At 33.6% G+C, this 19413-nt stretch overlaps 1 protein-coding gene across 1 annotated transcript in view; it reads left to right on the top strand.

Moving 5' to 3' along the window:
• The window catches only part of CRPPA (CDP-L-ribitol pyrophosphorylase A), a 348299-nt gene that overhangs the window by 202607 nt on the left and 126279 nt on the right, over positions 1-19413 (top strand). The window contains exon 9 of the mRNA XM_030933230.1: positions 7728-7859. Within this exon, the coding sequence (XP_030789090.1) occupies positions 7728-7859 (132 nt within the window). The remainder of the gene's footprint in view (positions 1-7727; positions 7860-19413) is intronic.

Genomic DNA, 19413 nt, shown 5'->3' with positions numbered 1-19413 from the left:
AAAACATTTGAAAATATAAAACTCTATGGTAAAAGTATACAGTGAAATCCACAACACTCATATTGTAATGGTTGTGTGTAAATCATTTTTATCACTAGTGTGAAGGTGAAAATGCAAACCTATTAAAAATAGTAATGAATTTAAGGACATGCAATATGAAAATTGTGACATGAAAATTACTGAATATGGAGTGAGTGGAGTAAATGTGTAGAGCTTTTGTTGTTAAAATCAAAGTGTTCACCACCTTAAAACAATGTATTGTGGTTTTTGTAAGCATCATGGTAACCACAAAGCAAAAACTTACATTAGATACACAAAAAAATAAAAAGCAAGAAATTAAAAATGTAACACTAAAAAAATTACTTGGCCATAAAGGAAGATAGAGGAAGAAAGGAACAAAACTTGGCAAAACAACTAGAAAACAATGGACAAAAATGGCAGTTGTAAGTCTGTACCTATCAATAATTATCTTGAATGTAAGTACATTTTTCCAATCACAAGACATAAAGTAGCTTAATAGAGTTTTAAAAATCCAACAATATGCTGCCAAAAAGAGACTAATTTCACCTGTAAGGACACACACAGACTGAAAGTGAAGGCATGGAAAAAGATATCCCATACAAATTGAAACAACAAAAAAAGCAGGAATAGCTGTATTCATGAGGTAAAATATGCTTTTAGTAAAGAAATATAAATTGACATATAATATATAAAATATAAATTGAAATATAAAATGACCTTTTTAAGGTCATTATATAATGTCAAAAGGATCAAGTAAGAAGATAGGACAGTTGTGATATATGCAACCAGTGTTGGAATACCTACGTATATAATATGAAGCAAATATTAATAGATCTGAAGGGAGAGAAAGACTGCAATGCAATAATTGTGGGGTACTTTAACACCTGCCACCAGCAATGAGCAAGTTAGTCAGAAAACCAATAAGGAAATATTGGACTTAAACTATGCTTTTGATCAAATAGACATAACAGACATACACGGGATATTCAATCCAAGAGTTGAACGGCTGAAAAGTGTAACTTTTTTCAACTGCACATGGAACATTCTCCAGGGTAAATCATGTTAGGCTATGAAACAAGTGTTAAAAAACTTAAGCTACCAAATAATATTTTCTGACTACAAAATATGAAACTATACATCAGGAACTGGAGGACTTTGGAGAATTCACAAATACTTGGAAATTAAACATCCTCCTGACTAGACAGTGGGTCAATGAAGAATTTAAAGTTATACTTAAAAAATTCCTTGAGACAAACAAATGGAAGCCTAACATATGGGAAATCTATGGGAAACAGTAAAAGCAGTTCTAACAGGGAAGTTGATAACAATACACACCTACATCAAAAATGAAGAAACATTTCCTTTCACCTACTTTTCACTTTAAGGAACTAGAAAAAAAACAACAAACTAAGCCTGAAGTTAGGAGAAGGAAGGAAACAATATAGATTAGAGCAGAAATGAATGAAATACTAGGAAAATGGTAGAGTAGATCTACAAAACTAAGAGTTTTTTTGAAAGACTAAAAAAATTGGAAAACCTTTTGCTAGAGCTTGAATAGCCAAAACCATATTGAGGGAAAAGAACAAACCTGTAGGGAATCACATTACCTGACTTCAAAATATACTACAAAGATATAGTAACCAAAACAACATAGTACTGGTATAAAAACACACATGGACAAATGGAATGTTATAGAATGCCCAGAAATCCCATGTTTATAGTCAACTGATTTAGACAAAATTTTCTAAGCTGTAGGGAATCACATTACCTGACTTCAAAATATACTACAAAGATATAGTAACCAAAACAACATAGTACTGGTATAAAAACACACGTGGACAAATGGAATGTTATGGAATGCCTAGAAATCCCATGTTTATAGTCAACTGATTTAGACAAAATTTTCTAGAACATACAATAGAGAATGGGCAGTCTCTTCAATAAATGTTGTTGGGATAACTGGATACCCACATGCAGAAGAATGGAATTAGGCCCTTGTCTCACACCATATACAAAAACCACTCAAAATAGATTAGGGATTAAATGTAAGATTAGAATCTATGAAACGACTAGAAGATACATAGGAGAAGAGACTTATGACATTGATCTAGGCTATGACTTTTTGATATGACCCCAAGAGTAATGGCTACAAAAGCAAAAATAGGCAAATTGGGGTCACATCTAACTTAAAAGCTTCTGCACAGCTGAGGAAAAATGAAGAGACAACTTACAGAATGAGAGGACTCATACCTCTCATATGCGAACTATACATCTCATAAAGACTTAATGTCAGAATTCTGTAAAAAAAACTTGGCTCCATATCAAGAAAACAAGACATTAACAAAATGGTAGAAGACCTGAATAGACATGTCTGAAAAGGAAATAGATGGCCAATAGGTATATGAAAAAATACTCAATATAGCTAATCATCAGGGAAGTGTAAATCACAACCACAGTGAGATATCACCTCATGCCTATTAGAATGGCTGTTATGAAAAGGACAAAGACAAGTGTTGACAAGAATATGGAGAAAAGGGACCCCTTACATTCCCTTGTGGGAATGTAAATTACCACAGCCATGATAGAAAGCAGCATGGAGGCTCCAAAAAAATTAAAAATAGAACTACCATATCGTCTACCAACCCCACTACTAGCTACATATCCAAAGGAAATGAAATCATTATTTCAAAGAGATATCAGTACTCCTGTGTCCATTGCAGCATTTTTCACTGTAGCTAGGATATGGAATCAACCTAAGTATCCACAAATGGATGGATAAAGAAAATGTGAAATATACACAATTAAATACTCTTCGGCCATGAAAAAGAAGGAAATCCTGGCATTTGCAATAATGTGGATGAATTTGGAGGACACAATATCAAGTGAAGTAAGCTAGGCACAGAAAGACAAATACTGAATGATGTTGCTCATGTGGAATCCAAAAGAGTTGATATTATGGCAGTAGATAGTAGAGGGTTAGGGAAATGTCAAAGAATATACACTTTCAGCTATGAGGCCGTACATGTGTACATTGTATAGATTTAGTCATTCTACAACTAATGAATACTTCAGAACATCATGTTGTATAGAGTAAACTTATAAATCTTATCTGCCTATGTGAAAATTAACAAAAAGTTGTATTTCTCTTATATGTGGTAGCCACTATCTGACGATATGAGCTCTTGAAATATAGCTAAACTGATGACCTGAGTTTTTATTTTTAATACTAATACATTTGAATTTAAATGTAGCAGTATATGGCTAACGGCTACTCAAGTGTACAGTGCAGTTGTAGACTTTTATTTTGCCAACTGTTGATTTGGGTCTGCTTTATCACATGGTGTAGCTTCATGGAAAAAAAAAAATCTATTCAAAATCAAATGTTAAGTTGGCATTTTATTTTAATCCAGAATAGTCCAACAAAGTAAAACAACAGTGACCTTCCAGTTTTTTATTGGAAGCGCTGTAACTGTAACTTCTTGTTATTATCTTTTTGTCTATGGTCATTCTTTTTACATTTCTTAGCACAGTTTTTCATAGATTTTCACATTTTTAATGACAAATTCAGAATAAATATGTATAAGATGTTAATCTTATATATCTACATTGATTGTGATTATTAGATTATCTATTTCCTGGGCTCAAAGAAACCTAAGATTATTTTGCCAAAACATTGTTCCTGAAGTTATTAAATAATTACTCATTACCAAGACTTTTAATGATTTGGGCCACACCTAAGATAAGGCACAGGGTGAATTGGTGGAGGCTGTTATAATATGACTTGGATACAGTGTATAACTGCCTTACAGGCATCTTGGTCATGTCTTTGAATATTTTTTTTCCTGTGTATTCTGAATACCTCATCTTCTTAAAAAAACTTTTCTAAAAAGTTCTCTGCAGGCCTACATGGCCTGCAGAGAACCTTAATAATAAATTACAGATTGATGCTTAAGCAGTAATAGTTTTTATGATGTAAAATGAAATTTTGACAATTCACTTTTCTAAAAAGGTTTTTTAAAAGATTATTTTGCCTTTCGAACACATTAAATATATTTATTTTTTAAAAAACTGTATTACATGCAATATAATCGATTCTTATAGATTAAAAGTAGCATGATGGACTTGTAGTAGTTGGCCTAAATGCCAAAGTCCTCTTTATTTGTGAAGTAAACTCTAAAACTGTTTAGTATTTTTTTTTTAAATGACAAGTAATGCATGCCTACATGGCCTGCAGAGAACCTTAATAATAAATTACAGATTGATGCTTAAGCAGTAATAGTTTTTATGATGTAAAATGAAATTTTGACAATTCACTAAAACATGACATTGTAAACTCAGATAAATTTTGAAGAAGCATATACCTGTTTTTTTTTTTTTTGTAACTTCTTTGCTGATTTATATTCTGACAATTTTCTTGGAGAAAGTAAATGAACGTAGAATTATGTTTTTTAGATAGCTAAACAAATCAATGCTTTATATTAATCAGTGGGATTGTTCTTTTGATTCTAAAATTTGTTACAGATGTTAATTAAGGTAATTGTAGATGTATGTAAAGTTGAGATAATTGTTCCATAATACAAGTGTTAAAGTGATGTTCTTATAAGAGAGACCACCTTGTAAAGTAAAATAATTTGAAAAAATATTTATTTTATGACTTAAAATACTTTTGAAGTTAGGTTTTCTTATTAACTGTTTAAAATGTGAATTTCTGATTTCATTACTTTGATCTTTTGAATAAGGATTTGAAACAGTGTATAATCATGTAGCATTTGTACTGATGTTATGAAACTCATTTACTTTTTAATTCTTTGACTCAAAAGAAACATTTAAATCTTTTGTATGGTTAATGTTTTAATGCAATGTGTTTTGTTTACTACCTTTTGTTAGCTGCCATTATTTCTCCATTTAGTGTTGCTGGTATTTTATTTTGTGAAGATTTACCAATGAGTTGCTAAACATTTGCTTTGAGTTTCCATGATAGTTTATAATTTAGTTTCTATTCATCAGAATTATGAGTTGACTTTGATGATGACTCTGATTGAATTTTGTTCTACAATGAAGTGGTTCACTATTAGAAGCTTATTTTTAAGCATAATATACTAAATTAATTAACAGAATCTAATTCTTAAATAGTTGATAAGATAGTTTTTCTAAAATCTTTTCTAATCCTTCAGATCAAATATTACTTTGACCTGTTTAGTACTGGCTGGTTTCATCAGTTTTTAGATTCATTATATTTCTTTTGAAAAGTGATGTTTTGAAGATCCTGGGTGTCATTAACGCAATTTACTTTTTTATGCACATGTTGATAATTTTGCAGCTATTATGTAGATTCAAAGAATCTCTCTAGCTTATCTGCCAATTCTTTCTAACTCATAACAAGAATTTTCATTTTGACCATCCTTCTTTCCACTTTGCTGGGCATTAAGCAATGCAATATTTAGGTATATACTTAAGCTTCAGAAATTGACTTTCTTTTTAGTGAACTAAACAGAGACTGTTTCCCCTCATACCACCAATCCTGACTCCCTTCGCGTGCCTTTTATTGTGAACACAGACTCTGCAATGAGAGGAAAGTGTGAAATGTGGGGTTTTAAAGTACCTCATGCTGGATACTTTCCTATAGTCCTTTAATTAATATTATCTGTTCTCAGAAGTAAAAAATCCCATTTTAAAATACAAAAAGTTAGCTGGAATTCATCTGGGACCAGGAATATATTAAATGATTGCTAGACAAACATAAAGCTTGCGTAGAGCTGAGTGTAAAGACACACAAGATGCAGAGGAGGCTTTTCCAAACACTGAGAGCCAGAAACCTCGCCCACCCACCAAGCCATGAGGCTAACCACATGTTAAATGTTTAAGCAGTTTACCAGTTTATATGAGTAAATGTGCTACCTTTCATTAAAATGAAATTAGATATTCTTTTTTGGAGGACAGAAGGATAGCCTTATCTTTTTTATGTATATGCGAGAAAGAACTGTTGGAAATGTCACGCTGCATGGGAAATACTGTTTTACTGTAATTTCTATGTAGTGAATTAGTGAACGGTACAAAAAGACATCAAAAAATATCTACCGGATGTGTAGCTATAAGCAAATCTGCAGAACTCAACCTATATGAAATGCTTGGCTGTATTTCAATAGATGCAAGCCTGTCCTGGCTGTAAGTTTATTTTATTAAGGCAAAAACATTTACATTTCTCTTGAGTTATCATTTTGCAACCCTCTGCTGTGGTTATATAAAACTGCCCTGTTTTTTTAAAATTGTGATTTTGTAGCAACTGAATTTTTTTCCTAGAACATATGAGTAGTTGATATATTTTCGAAGTTCAAACTTAGTAGCACTATTTAAAGTATATGCTTAAGTTTCATGGTATTAGGAAGAACATCTGCAGGAGATTGTCTTCTGTTTTCATGTCATCATCAGGCCTTTGCATCTGGTAAAAGAGAATTTTGAGATGCATCCTACTTCTTCATGCTTGAATTTTGTTAACCTAATTATGCATTTCATAAGGTTGAGTTCTGTATCTGTGTTTAAGTTAATTCATGAAAAAGACCCTGTAAATACTTCTCCTATGTCTCCTTAAAGTCTTGAAGTTTTTCTGTAATTTAAGTAGTTGGTTTGATGGGATAACATAGAAATAAGTCAGTTTGTAGACGGCATCTAAGTAACAAAGGTAATTCTGTAGTTCAAAAAGTTAAATAGTATGTTGAGACTTAACATTAAGCAGCAGTGTTGTTCCTTAGTCCAGCTGGCATGGGGGTATGTAGTGAGTTATAGGCATATGCCACCATGCCTGGCTAACTTTTGTATTTTTTGTAGAGACAGCATTTCGCCTTGTTGCCCAGGCTGGTCTCAAACTTCTAGGCTCAAGTGATCTGCCTGCCTCAGCCTCTCAAACTGCTGGGATTACAGGAGTGAGCCACCATGCCTGGCCAAGAGTGACAAGAGTTAATATATTGTGTATTTAAAAATAGAAAAGAGGACTTAAAATGTTCCTAAAACATAGAAATTATAAATGTTCAATATTCAATATCAATGGTCAGCCTAGATATACTGACTTGATCAATACACATTCTATGTATGTAACAAAATAATCACAGTACCCTATAAATATGTAGAAGTATTATGTATCAATAAAAAATTTAAAAGTTTTAAAAATGATCACTATAATATTTTCAAGAAAAACGTAACTGCTTAAAAGTAGTCTCTATAAAAACCCTCTTAGTTTAAGAAATAATTACATATTAGAGATGACGATTATTGATTACATTGAAAGAGATTCTTTTAAAAAACTTAATTTACTTAAATGGATAATCACTCTTCTTGAATTTTATTTATACTGTTAATTTCTTAGTATATGTAATACTGTATTTCTATCTCGCTTACTTAAAAATTATGAATTAAGTTGGATGATTTGATGAAATCACATATACTTTATGCATTTGATTCTAAGCGAAAGAGAATATTAGCATTTGGTTTTTCAACCTCATGTTCTCAGTGAGTGTTTACTACGTCTGTATTCATGAAGGAGGATTCATTGATCTTAAGTATGTCTTGAAGCACAACTAGAAATTAGCACAAGTTAATAAAGATTATTGCAATATTGTGATCATATGGGTTTTGAGCTTCTTTAATGTTTTTTCCCTCCAGAGAAAGTTGAAGGGAATGATATTCTAAAGATTGTCTTTTGTATTTTGCAGGTTCATTTTCTTGATTTTAAATTAGTACCTCCCAGTCAGAAAATGGAAAACCTAATGCAGATTAAAGAATTTTCAAAGAAAGTAAAAGAAAGAAATATTTTGTTATATGGCCTTCTCATATCTTACCCACAGGTAGGTAAAATGTTTATCTTCTGAATGTCTGTTCTGTAGACTAGTTTTAATGGTAGGTATCCGATTTGTTAAAAGCAGAGGATATTAATGATAAGTGAAATTATGGCTGGAAAGTTACTCATCTATGTGTGTGCTATCATAGTAGAACCTCTTGCCTCTAGAAAAATATAGAAACAAATAAAACTCACTAGTATTGGGGAAATGCTAATGAGCAAGCATCTCATATTAGGTATCTCAAATAGAACTGTCAAGTTTATCAAATAGAAGCATGATTTGCCCAGTTAAAATTGAATTTCAAATATATAATACTTTTTGTAAGTTTGTTCCAAACATGAAATTTGAATTTCAAATCTAATAAAATTCTTATATTTATCTGGAAACCCTACAAAGCCATAATCCTTGTCCACTGGTATAATTTAAGATTGTTTACTTTTATGTTATGTTAAAGATATTGGTAGTCAATTGTTTCTCTCCCTAAACAGGTTATTTAATCATTTGAAAGCACTGCCTAGCATTCAGATTATACAAGGGCATGGTACTTAACTAGAGAAATACATTCATTGTCACTGTCTTCAATAGCTGCATGCGAGGTACACTGAAGGTACAATGAGCTAGCATTACAGATTCTTTGTGCAGAGAAATGCTATTTAAAACAAGGAATTTGGAAAATCTATTAGGAAATAGATTTAGGGGAAAAAATTTGGAGAATCTGTGGATTTGTCCTTTGTGCACAGATAGCTTTCATTTAATTTGTGACTACTTTAGAGTTTCTTGGAGGTACCATACAAGAGTCTAGCAAGTTAAACAGTCCACTGCTTTTTTTAGTGGTCTCAAAAATAATTTGGTACTGAATGTCCTGCGAATGACAGATATTTAAAGTTATTTATGGGTAGTAACAGCTATTGTTTATGAAATTATTTCAGCTGCATTTTTAACCTGTGGGTAACATTTCTTCTGAAACTATGCATTTTAATTAAATATAAGGACCATCTTTTAGCTAGTCCCTTGGTTTTCTTTTAACTTAGAGGTGGTTGTTTCCTCTGTGTCCAAAATATGCAAGCATGACCTCAGTTATCAAGAGCTAGGCAAATTTTAGTTCACGTCGGATAATGGAATTGCAAAATGTTAATGCTGTAGGGGGCTACTGATGTCAGGACAACCAAGGCCCAAGGAGTTACATATATTTGCCCAAGGACAGATAACTGGTAGAGTAACAGAACTCAGATCTGTATCCATGGTCAGTAATATTTTCTCTTTAAGAGATTCTTTTTGGGCTGGGTGTGGTGGCTCATGCCTGTAATCCTAACACTTTGGGAGGCTGAATTGGGTGGATCACTTGAGGTCAGGAGTTCAAGACGAGCCTGGCCAACATGGTGAAACCCCTGTCTCTACAAAAAAATTAAAAAGTTAGCCAGACATGGTTGTGGGCACCTGTAGTCCCAGCTACCTGGGAGGCTGAGGTGGGAGAATTGCTTGAATCTGAGAGGTGGAGGCGGAGGTTGCAGTGAGCAGAGATCCCCGCCCCTGCACTCCAGCCTGGGAAACAGAGTGAGGCCCTGTCTCAAAGAAGAGAAAAAAAGAAAAAGAAAAAAAAATCTTTTTTGGTTGTACTCAGACTATTACAGTGGGGAAAATCTGTTCTTTTTCTCTTGTTGTCTAAAGGAGTCATTGACAAACGCTACTATTGTCACATAGTGCAGTTAGAAAATAGAGTTTATTGAGGCAAATCTCAATCAGAAATTGGAGAGTATAAATAATCCCTGGAACTCTCATTTGTTCAGGCAAAAAGAGTCTGTATGCACTGCACTGTAGTTGACTTTCCAGTAGAGAGTAATGTTGCCAGGTTATATATATGATGCCTAGTTAAATTTGAATTTCACATAAACAATAATTTTTAGTGCATGTCCCAAATGTTACATGGAACATACTTGAATTGAAAACTCTTTGATATTTACTTGAAATTCAGATTTAACATTAACTCAAAAAGAAAGTTTATTACTTAAAACAACCTCTTTGTAGATAGCTTAAATATAGACTTATGGATTATGTTATTGACTTGGCCATTTATACATAGTATAAAGTTTTCTGACTTTATCTAATGCTCAGTAACTCATGTAAAATAATTTGGGATGATTTGAAATTCTTGCTCTAGATTAGAAGTGTAACATAAAGCTTGCTTTCACAATTTGTTGAATGAATTGAAACCAGGCCTTATCTCTGTCTCTCAAATAATCCTATAGACATGACTGTGGATAATTACAATGAGTTTTCATAGTTTAATTCTTAAAAGAGACTAAGGGACAAATAAGAAAGTTACCAAAGCAGTTCTGTTAATTTTTTTTTTTTTTTTTTTTTTTTTTTTTGAGACGAAGTTTTGCTCTTATTGCCCAGGCTGGAGCGCAATGGCACAATCTCGGCTCATTGCAACCTCCACCTCCTGGGTTCAAGCGATTCTCCTGCCATAGTTTCCCAAGTAGCTGGGATTACAGGCACCCACCACCATGCCCAGCTAATTTTTGTATATTTAGTAGAGTCGGGGGTTTCACCATGTTGACCCAGCTGGTCTTGAACTTCTGACCTCAGGTGATCCACCCGCCTCGGCCTCCCAAAGTGCCGAGATTACAGGTGTGAGCTACTGTGCCTGGCCAAATTTTTGTTTTTTTAAACAAAAATTTGTAAAAGATTGTGGAGAATTATTATAAAAATCCCCAAAACAGGATATGGAACAATAAAATTAAATTTTTTGGTAGCAGAATTAAATTAGACTAAGTCCCTTTTAAGTATAATTTTAAATAATTCTATGTGTAAAATATTATTCACTTGTCATTATTAATCTAACTTTGCTATGCAAGTCATCGTCAAGGTCCATGATACAAAGTTATATTTGAGGAACCTGTACTAATCACCTAAAAATCTGTATTTGATCTAGCAGTGAACTTACAGAGACAGAATATTTCTGGCATGAATAGCTTAAGCCAATAGCTTAGAGTGTGTAGTCTTAATTTTGTTGAAATCTGAAAATACCTCTATAATGACTTTTTAATGCAAATATTTGCAACTATATATTTTTTTAATTTTGCATGTGAACTTCTGTGAAAGTAAAAATTTTAAAGCCTATAAAATATCTAAAGTACTGTAAGCAGTTTTGTCTTTAACCTGTGCATTTTACATGCTTAGGGATTTAGCAATAGAAGCACATAAGTTCAAAGTTAAAAAGTTTCCCATAAGCTATTATAACTGATTGTTTCTTTCACTGAACTAGTGTCTGTTGCCCTCCACATTGGAAAAACTAGTTATATCACCTCAGACAAGCAATGTAAGTTTTATAGGCCCCAGGTTCTTCATTTGTAAAATGCAGATGTCAGAACTTCCACATTAAAGCCTATGTTGGATGAGAAAGTGGAGACAGAGGATGGTGTTGCTAGCTATGTCCAGAGATGTGTTATACATACATATCTCACTCTGACACACAGACATTCTGGAACTGAGCCTGGTTTTTCTTTCCTTTCCATATGTAACCACAAACTTCACCTGCACTATTATTTCCTTTCTTTTACTGGAGAAATTATTCATTACTGTGTATATATTTAAGTAGAGTTCAGAGAGGGAGCTGTTCTTTTGTCAGATGTCTTGATCAAAGTACAGTGGAAGACAGTTGGGGAGTTAGGATCCATCAGAGGAAGGCTGAGGAGCATATTAAATGTGGCAGCATGGTGAGGAGTGTATATCATTTTAGCCTATCTGTTTTCTCTTATTTCTTCCCCACTAAACTGTCATTTCACTAACTTATACTGGGAAATAGAACTTTTGAAAGCAATGTTAGCTTACTCAGTATTTTAATTGGATGGGGACATTGGAAAGGATGGCACTAATGGGCAGACCTGCAAAAACCAAGCCGTGGAGAGGCCACTGGATAAAGCAGAAGCACTCTCTTACTCTCTCCCTTAACCTGAATTGTATGTTTTCTTTTGTTCCTACAACTGCAGATCTGAGAGACATACAAATAAGAAAGTTACCAAAGCAGTTCTGTACATTTTTATTTATTTTTTTAAATTGTAAAAGATTTATGAGAATTATTATAAAAAAATCGCCAAAACAGGATATGGAACAATAAAATAAATATTTTTGGTAATGAAATTAAATTATATAAACCTGTATGTACTGGTCTTGTGTTACAAAGTATAAACCATATTGTTCTACTCGATGACGTAAGTACTATTCTTCTCTATTGTCTGGGCTTTGAAAGTTTTCTGTTTACTGTAAAGGACATCCAAGAAACATTCTTGATTGTCAAACTCCGTGTGATTACCTTAAGCCAACTGATAATGATACAGGAACAGTTTTCACTGCTCTATTACAGCTTTGGTCCTAAAGATCTGAATGTATAGGCTACCACTGACATCCATTTTTTTATCTCAAAGGTCAGCATTTGCTCTGTGTCCACTAGATAGAGAAATCATCTTTAAGTATGCATGATCCTTTGGAGAACAAATGGGTGTATGCTGTCAGTTAGCAGAACACTGATTTTTTTTTATGGTAATTATGGGTGAGGTTAGATTTAGAAGTTCAACTTTCTGCAATGAACAATTACTTGGAATTTAACTGGGAATTATTTACTAAACACAAAAAACTTTCCATGGCACCGAATCATATGGCAGATGTACCAAACATGCAACACCAAATCTGTTTACAGAAACCCATAATACCCTCTTCAAAGTAATCAGGCTTTTTTGATGTGGGAATGTTTCTGAGACTAAATATTTTTCGCTTTCAATATTGTTTTGACTTTTACTGTTTAGACTTAGTCATTCTTTGGGAAAATGCAAAGGTCATAAAATATGTTTTCAAAAATTTGTAATTTTGAAAAAAACTGTTTTTAGAGAGTTTGGTTAGCTTACTTGGCAGACTCATTAGAGAATGGCGGTAAGCTTGTTTTACTTAGAAATATGTAAATGAAATGCAATATTAAACACACCTTCTGCTACAGATTTTTTTGTCAATATATAATGCATGTATTTTCAGAGTACATTTGGTAATTTGATCCATTCACATCATGTGTAAAAATAAAATCAGGGTAATCAGGATATTCATCACCTTGAATATTTATCTTTTCTTTATGCTAGGAACATTTTAGTTATGCTCTTCCAGATATTTTGAAATGTATTTTGATTATTAACTATTGTCACCCTACTGACGTATTGAACAGTAGGTTTTATTTCTATCTAACAGTGTGTTTGTACCCAGATCTTTTCTTTCTTTTTTTTCCCTGGATACAAAAAACTATTTTCTGTATGAGAATGAAGAGAAGCATCCTCTAACTTAAGGAGGGTGCTGCCATGGAAATTTTTAACGAGCAAATTCCTCTGAACAGTGCATTTGTTAGCTGTTACTACATAACCCAATATTTATTATCTCACGGTTTCTGTGGGTCCTCAGGCTCTGGGTCTCCATCAAGGATGCAACCATCTCAAAGCTCTCCTGGAAATTTTCCCAAGTAGCTCACTCATCTGGCTGTTGACATAATTCAGTTCCTCGTGTGCTATTGCACTGAGGCCTCAGTTCACGATTTCATGAGCTCCTTACTGCAGGCCTGCTTCTGTTCTTTGCCACAAGGGCCTTTGCACAGAGTGTCTGGAAACATCATAGAAAGCAAGAGAGAACCAGAAGATGGAAGTCACAGTCCTCTGTAACATCAGCAACTGACATCCCATCCCCTTTGCTGTATTCGGTTCGCCAGAGGCAAATCACTATGCTCCACCCACACTCAGGGGAGGTAACTACACGAGGGTTATCATTGGGAACCATATCAAATGCTGCCTACCACAGTAATACTGGAGTGCTGATATTGTAGGCTAAGTATTTCTTGCTACTCACTCCCATGAAGATTAAGGAGTTTATAGGGTAAATAGGGCTAGACATGTTTAAACACACACAAAAAAACTGCAAATTATATACATGTATCTATCCATACGCATGTGTATATGTATATACTTTTTTATTGCATGTAGAGTGATAACAGCTGGAAGAGGACATAGGGTAGTAGAAAGGCAAAACTTATTTTTACGTTATCTGTACAATTGTTTTTAAAGAGCTTGATTTGGATCAGATACATATCAAACACATTAGTGCAATTGTATCATTTTCTAATTTTTATTAAAGAGAGGGAAATTGCATATAAGTGAAAAAAATGTGGATGTAATATTGAAATGGACATCTTCAGCCATAGCTTTACGTTCTGGTTCTTCAGTAACCTTGTGGTCATTCTCAAGTTACTAACATTTGTCTTTCTCTATTTAATTATAAAGTGGCTGTATTATTTTAGATACCAAGCTTAAATTTTTTAAAAAACCAAAGCGAATATTTTGTTTAATAGCTTGTTCTTATATACATTCCTAAAGGATCTCGTTCTGTAGTGGTTGTATTTCAGATGATACAACCTAAAACTCTGCGTTTTAGATTTGCTTTCAAATCTTTCTTTTTGTGTGTGAATGTAAACTCAAGATTTTATTTTGTTCGTAATAAAACAAAAGATGACACTTAGGGCTGGGCGCCGTGGCTCATGCCTGTAATCCCAGCACTTTGGGAGGCTGAGGCTTTCAGATCACCTGAGGTCAGGAGTTCGAGACCAACCTGGCCAACAGTGTGAAACCCCGTCTCTACTAGAAATACAAAAACTAGCCGATTGTGGTGGGGAGCACCTATAATCCCAGCTACTAGGGAGGCTGAAGCAGGACAATCACTTGAATCCCTGGGAAGCAGAGGCTGCAGTGAGCCGAGATTGTTCCACTGCCCTCCAGGCTGGACAACAGAGCGAGACTTGTCTCAAAAAAAAAAAAAAAAAAAAATGATCCTTAGAACTATCACTTGGCCCTCTCTCTTCTTATCTTCTTCCAGTTCAAAATGCTTGCATCTTTTGATAGCTAGCATTCTCTTAGATCTGCAGTTGGACTGGGTTTAATGCACTCAAGCCTTAGCACAATCATCTTTGTAGTTTCAGCTTTTTCCTGGATAACTGGCTTAGTCTACCTACCAGAGCCACCCTGCCATCTGTTGTAACACTACTTTCCCTGGGCAGACAGAGAATCCTTGCTCTTCTTGTCTTCTGTCACTTTGTGGTGTTGGTGCTTGCTACACTTCTCACAGAAAATCTGGTGGGTTTTAGGAATGTTCACGTTTGTGGGAGTGCTGTTGGCACGGAAAGACTCAAATCTTTCTATTCATTCTAAGTCCAAACATCCAGCTTATTTTCTGAGTGCCCAATGTCTATTCTGTACAATGTAATGTGCCGGCCACCAAGGGGTAGTACGAACTTCCAACAAGGTTTCAGTCCTCAAGGAATTCATACACCTGGAGATGATATCCTTCAAAATTACACGGGCGTACATATGAAGAATGGGTGTTACACACTTATTCTCTATCTTGTTCTACCACATTTCTAAGATGAATCAGCCAAAGATAGACTTCTTTGATAAGGGTGGGACACACAATAGTATAAGAGGAAGGCTAATGTTTACCTTGCCTGCCGTGCTGTCTCACCTGGTGCAGGGCAGCTTCTGTGTGTCATAAAGGTAGACTCCATAGAGTCACCACAATTTAGAAGATCATTATGAAGTGAGAAAATTAAATGCATTATCTTGAAATTATGAAATTACAGACTGCATTTTTTTACCTAATGTATTGTTTTTTCAACTCATGTATTTGAAAGGAGATTCAGTATAGAACACTGCAAAATCAATGAAAGTAGTGTTAAGAATATAAATAGAGGAGATTGGAACTTAAGACAAATATTAAACTGGCAAAAATAGAGGTATAAGTTATTTTTTAAAAATTGTCCCTTATCCCTTGTTTTTGTGAGACTTCCTCACTATCCCAACTCATAGCATAATAAAAGGAATTATTTTTGACACTATGAGTTTTATGTTTTAATTAGAGCATTGTATGAATGGCAGTGCATAGGTAGGCTATATTATTTTGATTCAGGTTAGTGAAGTCGGTGTTACAAAATAATTGCTAGAAAATGGTGTTATTACAATTGAGAAAGTTGAGATGCATACAGTAAAAGCATGTAATGCAAAAGGTGTTGTGTTGCAGAAGTTCTAGAAAGGTATTTCCAGGAGATAGTTGTATAGTAAGTCAAGAGGAATAGAAACAAAAAGAAGGCAATTTGACAAGTGAAATCCTACTGGTAGTCTTCAGGGAAAACGTGTTGTGGACTTACAGAAAATATTGATATACTTCATTGGGATTCGTCTGATTTCCTGTAACTATTTACTCAGTAAAACTCCAGCTCTATTACTTGTATCAATGAAAAATTTAAAATGGGAATTGATTTTAGTCTTTGTCCAGTTTCTGATATTTTGAGTAACGAAATATAGAAAAAATAGTGGCATGACAAATAGTCTAAAAGAACAAACTGAATAGTTAGGCTTTGCAAAATTGAGTGTTTTCTAAGGTACATGGCATTATTTTAGTGCATTGAAATAAAATGTGTGTATCCTGCTTGCAGCAGTTTTATGTAGAATTTCCTTGAATAATACGTGAGTGAGGGAGATATCTTTGTTTGTTTTCACTTTATGCAACACTAATTATCCAAACTGCATAAGCAGCTGTACAAGAAACTGTAAAATTGCAGTGTTTAATGGAGTCAAGTGAAGAGCATCACGTTCATGCTGGAGGATTTGAAAGCATCAAGAAGGGTAGGAAATGAAACTAGATAGGAGAAATGTGAAGTCAACCTAATTTTAAAGATTTGACATTCTAAGTCAATGGCAATAAGTATGAATGCTTTGAAACATTTGCAGCATATTGCCTAATAGACGCTGTATATCATTTTAGAGCAAAGGTAAGTGATTTCCAGAATCAGGAGCTATCTGTCCAAGAACCATTTTCCAGGAAAGAGAGTGGAAGAGTGGTAGAATTTGGTCATATGCAAAATTCCTTACTTTCTTTCCCACTCAGTAAAGAGACTTGTTTGTAAAATTAGAGCATGTGTTTATAGTCTCTGAGAATCCTATCAATGTTTCTGATTTTGATCATAATGGAAATATAAAAGGACTTTCTCCATGGAGAATCAGGAAGGTGTGTAATGTTTGGCATTTAGTTTTGTTTATAGAAAATAGCAAGATTTATTAGTTTTTCTTCCATCTCATTATTCACCTTTGACAACTGGTAAGGAAGTATACTTTAATTAAGATTCAAACTTCCTCTTACTCAATGGAAAGTGACAATGTACTAATGCTGTTTAGAAATGAGTTGGTTTAATAATAAACACATCTACAGTAATTCCTTTTAGACTCTGGATTTTAATGGACAGGAAAAACACAGATGTTTTACACAGACACTATTCATGATTATTATGCTTTTGTCATTGTTTATATGTATGTTTGTAATTACTGTATCATTCTAAAACACTTTGTAAGGAGGAATATAAAGAAATAGTGTTCAAAAAGAGTACCACAGAGAATTTGCCACTTTTTCCAGCTAAAATTGTACTTTGTAATCTTTTCATTTTTACTATTTTCTTTTTTTAAAAAAAGGTTCAGAATTTGTACTTATGGCTCAAAAGTTTCTAAGTCACAATTGAAATAATTAGACCACAGATCTTATGTACAGACAAATCTTTCAAAAGAGGGGTTGAGAAACACAAGAAACTAAAAGATCACTATTAAACATACTACTTTTTTTTTTGTTTACCAAAAATACTTTTGTATTAGAAGTATTGAAGTTAAGACGCAAGGAAAGGAAGTTTAATTTTGTTCATAGGCTTGCAAGCTGAAATCAGCACAATATAAAATGTATTAAAATACGGATCACTAAACTATATATTACCTACTGGTATGTATTTACATCATTGGTTTGAGCCAACCTTATGCTCCATTCTTACTATAAGGTAACAGAAAATATTTTGATCTTCCAGTGGGGATATGCTTTTGTGAAAATATACCAATCACTAAATCTTAAGCCACATATAGTTTTTTAATGTATGAAAATACGCATTTGTGGTTTTATAATATACCTATCTGCATTATACTATTCATTTCTAGTTGCCTTTCAGTGAAGAGTCAGGTCATTTCTTGCTTATCTACTGGTTAAGTATCTTAAATTCTGACTTGATCTGTTTGTTTTTAAGTAGGAATAATATATTTTCTAAAATATTATTAGGATTTAAATTTAATTGCGCCATGTTCACCACATTATTCTCTTATCCGTTTATTAAATTTCTGGCTTCTTCTTTAAGATGTTTTGATGATATTAAAGGATATTGGCTCTTCAGGGAGGGTAGTCTTTTTTTTTTTTTTTTTTACTTTTATAGTTTAAGAAAGTCCAGCATTAGCACAGACCTGCTTGTAATTTTCTCACTGTAATAAGAGGAAATAAGCCAAAGCCCCTAGATAAGAAGTTGCTCAAATCTAGTTACTCACTTCCCAGTTCTAGCCCATGAAGAAATGAATAAGCATGATCCCTGAGTCTGACTTTTTAGATGAAAATGGTTACATAAGGTTTCTAAAACATGCTGATTAGAGAGCAAACATTAAAACATGCAATGGCAAATCTTTCTGAACTTTGGTAGCAATTTCAATAATGAAGGCATTGTATTTAGCCTAAAAATTACCAGTTTAAGCAACTATATGAACACAACTGGTGATGGGGAGGGGGGAGTAATTTTTAACAAGTGACCTAGCCAATATAATTTCAGAGTCTCATTCGTATTTTCTACAGTTTTACCTTCTATATCATAATTTCAGTTTTTCTAATAAACCGAGAACACCAGGCTTTGCCAGCAACATCATGAGAACATGGATTTTCTTCACCAGTAACTTTCTCAAGTCATGTAAACCAGGGTTACATCAGGTTAATTGGGTGTTAAAAAATGCATGCCTTTTGTTATTTAGAATTTAATTATCTCCTCAGGCATGTGAGGTTAGCTGAGCAATAGCAAATGTGGCCCTTGTTGTAAATTCAAGAACACAAGTGTGATGGTGGATAGCTGTTTTGCCTTCTGCTGCCTGTGGGACAGTTGTTTGCAAGCCTCTGTCTTGCGAAGTGCTGTGTATATTGCATTGAGATTAAGGATCTTTTCAGCTGGTCTATATTTGGGGCTTAATAAGAGCATATGTGCTGAGAATTGTGGAGAGATATCTCTTCTAGGTCTTTGAATTATGAATTCTCTGATGTAAAGTATACAGTAAAGAAAAATAATCAGTACAAATCCAAAAAGTTACCAAGTTACAAGTTTTAAAAAATCTTAGGAAAAGTCATAGAAATTGCTACATTTGATTCTACTGTTATAGATGCCTTGGCTTTAACAAAGCTTATGAAGACAGGGGACTATCTCTCTATGACTTTTCAGTTTTACTTGGTGCTAAACTTGAATGAATTATCTCAAAATTCTGTAGTTTGACTCAAAATTTCAAAATTGGACTTAGGTATGGTGGCTAAATGATTGCTAACTCTGTGCCTTCTCAGTTTTTTTTTTTTTTTTTTTTGTAATTTTGTATACATTTAAGGGAGAACAAGTGCAATTTTGTTACATGCATATGTTGTGTAGTAGTGA

Source organism: Rhinopithecus roxellana, chromosome 6 (genome assembly GCF_007565055.1).
Source record: "Rhinopithecus roxellana isolate Shanxi Qingling chromosome 6, ASM756505v1, whole genome shotgun sequence".
Classification (NCBI taxonomy): domain Eukaryota; kingdom Metazoa; phylum Chordata; class Mammalia; order Primates; family Cercopithecidae; genus Rhinopithecus; species Rhinopithecus roxellana.
The sequence above is the reverse complement of the archived record's forward strand: the minus strand, read 5'-3'. Positions and strand labels throughout refer to the sequence as shown.